Raw genomic sequence first — 8,812 nt, forward strand, 5'->3', positions numbered from 1 at the left:
AATCCACACGAATTCCCTAAGTCACCATTGCATCCTGAGCAAATCACGGTTTGGTGCAGCTTATGGGCCGGCGGCGTTATGAATATTTTGGCCCGAATTGGATGATATGGACTTGGACAATATGTGGTTCTAATAGAGGCACCACAAGCCACACAGCGAATGCCACAATCGATTTATTAAAACCAAGTTTGGTGAACATGTTATCTCACGAAACGGCTCAGTCAATTGGCCGTCTTTGTCGTGCGATTTCATGCAGCGACGCTTGATGAACTTCGTACGAATAACGAATATCGAAATCTTATGCTTGAAAACCGTTGGTTTCAGCATGTGGACTTTTGCAAGCGTGCCCGTGCTAGCCAGGCATAAGAAATCGAGTTAAATAATAATGGCATCGAATGTACTTTCACAGGAAGAAAGAAATTCATTGATATCCCAAACCGTTTTTTTTATTTTTACTATACTTACCTAGTACCATCACCCTGACTTGGAATTTCTCACCACCCAGACAATAATCCCAAAAATGTTCCACAGTGTTATATATCGAAATAAGAAGAATTATTATTATCAGTTCTAAACAAATATCGAAATTCAGAGCATTTTAAGAGATTATTTACGGCAATTAAATTGTAGAAACTTGTGGCAAAAACAATCTCGTCAAAATCGCTTGGCTTTCTATTTGAGTTTCATGAAATTATTTTTCTTAGGTTTGGAGTGTTATTCCTGCATAAACTCTACTCTCTGGCTTTGTCAACTCATGAATCATGTATCTGCTGTTTTGGAATTAGTTTATTAATTTGCTCTGTGAGTATTCTACTACCAACGGCGCATTTTCGAATTTTCAATACTTTATAACAATTAAAAATTTTCTACTTGAAACTACACAATTTGGGTAAAAGTGGAATGTCTGAAACACTTTTAAATGTTAATAATGATTTGTTAAAGAATGTTCGAACTTCGTTCAGTCTTTGTTAGTTCAATTATTTTTGGTATCACTGACGCGGTTTTTGTCATAACTAATTGTAATAAATTTACTAGAAAATTCACTGTACTTTTGGATAGGCCTTTTATATGGTACGTCAATTTTGGTGCTGTTTTTGACTAACCTGTGGTACATAGCGGTTCGAAACTCGGCTAACGCAACACATTTTGATATCACCCTTCAAAACGTCAAAAATCATTGGCATTTAAAAAACTCCTTAGTAATCAGTATAGTCAAGAAGTGGTCATATTTTGTTCGTTTGTTAGCTTATTCGAATCAGGTGCAGACTTTAAATGACTTTCGGTGGGTCATAGGTTCAAAACATGAATAAAACATCATAAAATATTATAGAGTTTTTGCAACAATCACTTCGCGGCTGATAACGTTGCACTAATTTATGCATTTTGGATATATGCAAAACAGATATAAAACGGTATGTGGAAAAGCCATACATAGGTTGGCAGCTATAGTGACCTCTTTTTGTCGAATAAAATCGAGTTGCAGAGCCAAAAATGCTGAAACAGACCATTCTTAGTGGCATACAATTACAATTACTTTGAAAATTATTATATTCAGTACCAATTGCTCTGCTTTTATAAACACAATTTATACTCTTTTGTAAGAAGTTTGTAACACTAAAGCATGCACAATAGACCTGAGGTCTTTATTTATCAATCAAAGCAAGCAAATGCCGTAAACGAGCTGAATTTGCTTCCTGCTGCACTCATTAGAGGCCTAACATAATGTTTATTACAACAGCCCATTCCGAATGAGTCACTAAGATACATCCGTATACATATAGTAAATTCGAATTATTTTAACACTTGTTTATTTATTTTGGGAATTTCTTCAACCGTTAAGAGCGTTTATTTATACTAGCTTCTTTTTGTCGAGCAAATTTATGGCAGCATTTTTTCATTGCTTTCATCTAGCGGCATATTTTTCGATTTGTAACGCCACTCTTGATTATTTTTAATTACAAAGATGTGTCTGTGTGTATATTTACTCAACAACAATTTGTAAATTGAAAGTGTAAATTGATGAATGCTCGCTTACTTTGATGATGAAATCACTGCCACACTCACACACACATATGCGTTTTACATAGAAATATATACATAACGTAAATCCAAGTATGTGTGTGTGTGTTGATAAACTAATAGTACTTTGCTATTTGCATACAACGATTCTACTATGAATTTGCTTAGTGCGAACTCCACTCCTCTTAGTGTGCCGCTCTTCCCCTCAGTTGATAGTAAGGCGTGAAATTTTACTGAAATTATAAAGAGCCCGTTAAATGCGTTTGCTTACAAAGTTTTAACTTACTTGCAAAGGAAATACGTACATATATTTGCAATACAAAACAAAACAAAAAAAAAATACAAAATAAGAAAATTATTTAACATTTGTGTAATAAGTGGTAAATATTTGTTACTTTAGCGTTCGTGCTTTTTCGTTAATTTTTTTGCTGCCATGTTTGGAAAATTAATAGTAGTAGTTTGAGATCCAGTGATTGAATTCTTCGAAGCTTATCAGAGCGGCGAGAAAGTGTGAGATATGGTGATATGTTGATTTATGGGTCAAAAAGATTTGTTCATAATTCTGGATTTATTCTTTCAGAAAACTTCAAATGATTCTGAACTTAAATTCTATTTTTGATTACGCAAGCCCAGCTGTTTTTTAAACATTAACTTCTTCTTGCGATTTGTCAAGCTCTGCACGCTCATTTTTATTGCCTATTTAATAGACTAAGGCTTGAATGTAGATTTTTGTTTAACTCTCTAGTACTGTCTAATAATGTTAAGTTCAAAGCTGATATACCTGATTTTACGTTGTGAATACGTTGGATATGGAATATCCCCAAATTGTAAAACATTATTTTAATTTTTTTTTATAGTTAGAAGTTAATCATTAATTTTACTAAGGGATCACTACGATTCTGGAATTTCAAAATGCAAACGAAACTTCGCTTCATATAAAGGCTTATTAATTTGCTAGTCAATTCCAAAAGTCCAATTCCAATTGCAACCGATACTGAATTACGCTCCATCACAGTGTTTTCTACTTCTGTTCAAATTCGGCTGCAAATTAATGTTAGAATTCATATTTTTATTTACTTCTTTTTGGAGAATGAGGACTCTATATTAGATAACAGTTGTGGGGGGAACCGATTTTTCATTTTCATCCCACTTTGACGAAGACCTCACCTCCTTAGGCGATAGCCAGGTTGTGCTATTGAACCGAACCTCAATATTATTTATACTCAATGACACTCGTGATATTTTGGATGCCTCAATCTAAACGGAATTTTCTGCATAGACTTTATATTCATGAAAATTACTCTACTTCTCTGCGGCCAATCGACCGGCCCAATACTTCGTTATGTTGCAGTCAACGAAGAGCGATTTTCCGCTGGTGGAAGCGGCGACTTTTTATTAAAAATATTAGATTTCGTGATGTCATTACATGGAACGAATCGACCATTGAAACTATATAAATATATTGAATAATTTTACATATGGAATAATTATTCGATGATTCCACCGGTCCACAGATAAAACATTTTCAAAGAGCATTTTTTTTATTTTAAATAAAGAAATTTATTGGACCCATAATGAGCCAAAGTGGACTTTATTTTCGAAATGTGTCTGCTCGACTGTTCGCTTGGGAAGGTCCGTGTGGGCTGTGATGTTGGTTTGCTCAGTATTGTTCGACATTTCATCATTGAAAATCTTGACGCAAATGCGCCAAATCGTTACATATGGCAGTCCATGTTCGAACGACAATGTTCCGAATCGACTTCGCTCAACTTATGGTAAACATAAGCCCGGCTACTGAGCGTACTATTCGCCGAAATAAACTCATCTTGGACCCAACATTGAAGAAATTATCCATCAACTGCAGCAGTTGATCAATGGGATGATGGTGAAAGTCGAATTCGGCGACGTTGCCGGGATTACTCGGACTGACGTATGGGACGCGCTTGGAACATTTTACTTTCGAGATCTTAGAATTTTGTCACAAAGTTGAAAATTCAAAAGCCATCCCTCAAGCTCTATGGGCTGATGAAAAGTTCAAAAAAGATCCGAACAAAATAACATTTTTAGCTTGACACAATTTTTGGTTCCATGGGTATGATATAAGCAAAATTGCTTCATTTGACAATTAGAACAACTAAAAAGATTCAGAAATCCCATTTCACTTAGAAAAAACAACGTTTTACATTTTGGTTACTTTATTGGCGTTTTATAAGTAGGATCCCTTTAACTTATTTGTAAAAAATAATAAAGCCAGTGCAAACGTGAAGGTCAACGGAAAAGGATTTGTCGCGTTATGATAATCGAGCCTATTTGATGCCTCAAACAAAAAACTTGTGATTTATAACATTAGTAGATGACTGAAAAGACTATAACGTCGAAAGAGTTATTATTGAGGAACACTGCGTTTGACTTAACACCTTGAGTTTCACGTTTTTATCGGTCGAAAACATCAAATGGTTTTATTACACCGTTTTTTCTTGATTGGTGATAACATCTATGCGAAAATATCTTTGATGTGGCAAGCATTTCCCCTTCAATAAAGTGTCCCAATGGAACCATCTGAGAGTGTCAGCCGCACCATCACGATATTCATCAATAAATAAATGCGCAACAAAGTTCTTTCAATTATTATAGTTTTGTTCAATTTAAACGTTTGTTGTGTTTTAAGTCCTAAAACTAAGAGTGAAATACTTTATACCATAACATTTAGATATAAATTCTCTCGCGATGTTTTTGTCCGTCCGTCAAGAATATATTCGTCCGTGATTTTTAACTTGAGTATAGTTATGAATAGTCTACAGTTTTAACCGGTACATTTATTTTCTTGCTCCATAAGAGTTTAAGTTTGACACCATGTGTAATTCGGCATTCCATTAACGCAGACAAGTAACGGGAACCGCTTTATTAAGACAATAAAGATATTTCTGAATCCAAACAGCTGATCGTTTAGGGAGGCATATTTGACGCATTTTTTGCGAAAAAGTCTTTATCATTTCTTCTTTGATTAAATAGCTATGCCAACTCACGCCTCTTGAGTCGGTAAATACTTAGCGTCAAAAATGAAAGAAATCGGGTAATATAATGGTGAAAGCTCTAATATGTTTTCATTGCTAGAAAACGTCAGAAATAATATCCAGCAAGATGATGAAGGTAGTGTTATCTCTACACCTCTTTGACTGGCCTCGATTCCATATGGACCAAAATCACTTGTCAGAAATTACTTCACTGATTTCAATTTTATTATAAGTGAGATTAATATTTTCTTAAATCCTTTCATCACCATGGATAGGTGAAATTTGTTCCAACTATATTTTTTGAATCTCCATCTGTTTCACCATAATATATAGTTTTTGTTTGTCATTCAATTGGTATTTGAAAATATGTAAATAACGGATAATTTCAGATTATCACTTTATCATGCGAGAGTATAAAATGTTCGGTGACACCCGAACTTAGTTTTTCCTTACTTGTTCATCACAAATTTACAGCAGCAAAATCGAGACTAAAGGTAAAATGCAATAAAAAACAAAAAATTCAACAATAAAAACAAACAAACATGGCAACATAAAAACAAAAGTACACAAAACAAATAATAGCAAGCTTCCAGTAGCACAATAACGCTGAGTAGCGCAGTGGGCGCAATTGTATTTGGTGCAGCGCAGTCAGCGCTGCTTTGCTCTATTTAAAAGTAGTTTAGAGCTGCCTTTTGTGTGGCGCACACTTCACTCAGTCGCTCGTTTGCTCTTGGTTGGTCGCAATGACCATGGTCCATTCAATGATCAGCTGATGTACTTATACAAATATATTAATGAAATGGTCGATATTTATGTGCTTATGTATGGTATATATTTAGTCTGGTATATTTGTATAAATAAAAAGTTGTGGGCAATAGAGATACTTTTATTATATTACAATACAACATAGATACCACTATCAGCTCCACGCTTCTTGTTTCATATATATGTATGTAGTATATCATAGATATGAAGCCTTTTGATTCTGATATTCTTTATTATGGATATTACTTTCCTATTTTAAGATAACTGGTGTATCTTATAATTTCAGTGATATATTTGCCACATATAATGTTCTAGGCCAAGGGGGCGAAGAGGGCAATAAATGATTTTCGCTGTTTTTAATATTCAGAAAATTACTTCAACAAATTTTAATTTATTATAAAAGGAAAACGATTTTTGTTTTAATTTTTAATATTCAGCAAAAATTAAAACAAAAAATAAAAAACAAAAAATAAACAAATTTTTTTTACAAAATTTATTATAAAAGATAAAGATAAAATGAGTGTTCAAGGTGTAGGACGTGTTTTTTAACGCAACTCTATGCAAAAAACAAAATTCCGATGAATTCTGTGATTAAAACGCAAAAATTAAAAAAACAAGCAAAATAAAAAAAAACAAAAAATAAACAAATAGTGCACACAAGTTATTATAATTAAACATAAACAAATTGTGCACGAAACAAAAAGTAAAAACAAAAAAGAAAAATAATCAAACAATCAAACAATTAAAAATGAGTGCTACTCAGCCTCACCAACAAGGCCGTAGGCATTCTTTAAGTGCCTACTTTAGCTTTGTCGAGCCAACAACAGCAACTCCTGGCAAAAACAAATTTAACGGCGTTGACGCATCATCGCAGCGATAAGCTGAAAGAGCAAGTAAGCAAGCGCAGTCAGCAGAGAACAGCAAACGGGCAACAAGGTTTTCGGTTTCCGCCATTTTGTGGGCGCTGACAGCAACCAGTATGCAAGTACCATCAAGCACACGGACAGTGAAGGAAAACAAAATGCAAGGTGAGAATGTACCAAGTAAAAAAGGGCCGTCTGTTCAGACAGGTATTGATCGCTATATTAACGTAAAAAGGAAACTAAGTCCAGTTAAATCAGCGGTCAATACTAAAAAATTTCAACCAGGCACGCCAAATGGTAAAAAGCCAGAAATCCTAAATGGCAACAGATTTGCCATACTAAGCAATGGTTCAGACGACGATGCGAAGGGTACCACCACGGTCGTGAATGCCAAACCACCCCCAATTTATTTGCGTGAGCGTAACAGTAATGCTCTCGTTGCTGAATTAAGTAAAATTGTAGGTACTAACAATTTCCATATAGCGCCTTTGAAAAAAGGCAATATAGATGAAACAAAAATTCAGTCCTACACTGAAAAAAGTTTTATGGACATAGTTAAATTTTTGTCAATTAAAAACAAGAATTATTATTCGTATCAACTGAAGAGCTCTAAGGGCCTAGTTATTGTAATCAAGGGTATATAGTCCGCCGTAGACTCTAGTGAAGTCAAAGAAGCATTGGAAGAATGTGGTTTTGAAATTAAAACAGTTGTAAATATATTTAATAGAAAAAAAGTACCACAGCCAATGCTTAAAATTGAATTGTTGCCGAATTCGAATCAACTTAAAAAAATGAGACCCATCCTCTATATAATCTGAAATATTTGCTGCACCGTAGAGTAACTGTGGAAGAACCACATAAAAGAAATAGTCCGGTACAATGTACTAACTGCCAAGAATATGGGCATACTAAATCATACTGCACTCTACGCAGTGTTTGTGTGGTATGTGGTGATCTACATCCCACTTCCAAATGCACCCTTAAGAAAGAAGAATTAAATAAAAAATGCAGCAATTGCGGACGAAATCACACTGCTAACTACGTAGGGTGCCCTGTATATAAAGATTTGAAATCGAAGTTGTCACAGGGCATTCAAGCACGTCGTAACCAAATGTTACAAACACCCCGTAATGTAATTATAGCAACCTCAGAAGAAAGTTCAAATCCTATTACTTCTAACAATAATAATATGCAAGGAAGCTATGCAAATGTGGTGAAAGGCAACACTGTGCAAATGCAACTGCCGCAAAATCCTCCAAATGGAGGTATAGAAACTATGATTACAAATCTTACACAGTGTATGACACAATTTATGTCTACTATGCAAAACATGATCCAAGATTTAATAAAATCACAAAATCAAATGCTGCAAAATTTATTAAGTAAAAAAATGAGCTTACCAAATATCTGTATATGGAATGCTAACGGTGTTAACCAACATAAATTAGAGATTATCAGATTTATGTCTGAAAAGAATATAGTAGATGTAATGCTTATTTCAGAAACTCATCTAACAAATAAAAATAATTTCGATATACCGGGATTTGGACTATATGTTACAAATCATCCGGATGGTAAAGCGCATGGTGGCACGGCAGTGTTGATTGGAAATCGTTTAAGCCACTATGCTCTAGAATCTCATGCTACACCACAGTTACAAGCTACAACAATATCACTAAAAAATCGGTGTTGTGACCTAAACCTTACGGCTATATACTGTCCACCTCGTTTTAAAATTACAGAAATCGAATTTAAAGACTTTTTTGGAACACTAGGTCAAAGATTTCTAGCAGGTGGAGATTACAACAGCCATATCAATATTGATTGCAAAATAAATACAGAAAGAGACATTGATGAAAATATAAGAGAAATTAATGACCTAATAACTAATGAAGCTGTATTGCTTGCAAAGAACAATAAACCAGTTGGTTTTAGAAAGATCACCAATAATGAAATAGAGAAACTTGTAAATGAGAAAAGATGGCAGTTAAATCGCTCCACTTCAAATCTGCTTCAACTGAAATCTGTTGTACGAAAGTTAAAAAAAGCGCTTAAACGAAGGAGAGACACAACACCGAAAAATTATATAAAGAAATTGTTTCCAAACAAAACTCCTTTGGAAAGCCCAAAGTCTTTCCACCAGTAGTTTCC

The 8,812-nt window shown here is 34.3% G+C and overlaps 1 protein-coding gene across 1 annotated transcript; it reads left to right on the forward strand.

The window, feature by feature from the left end:
- Nucleotides 1-6,819: 6,819 nt before the first annotated feature.
- Nucleotides 6,820-7,305, forward strand: LOC126757051 (uncharacterized). The gene has a single exon (XM_050470638.1). The coding sequence runs from the start codon at nt 6,820-6,822 to the stop codon at nt 7,303-7,305; it is 486 nt and encodes a 161-aa protein (XP_050326595.1).
- Nucleotides 7,306-8,812: the final 1,507 nt, after the last annotated feature.

The sequence above is a fragment of the Bactrocera neohumeralis genome, chromosome 4, assembly GCF_024586455.1.
Source record: "Bactrocera neohumeralis isolate Rockhampton chromosome 4, APGP_CSIRO_Bneo_wtdbg2-racon-allhic-juicebox.fasta_v2, whole genome shotgun sequence".
NCBI classification, from domain to species: Eukaryota; Metazoa; Arthropoda; class Insecta; order Diptera; family Tephritidae; genus Bactrocera; species Bactrocera neohumeralis.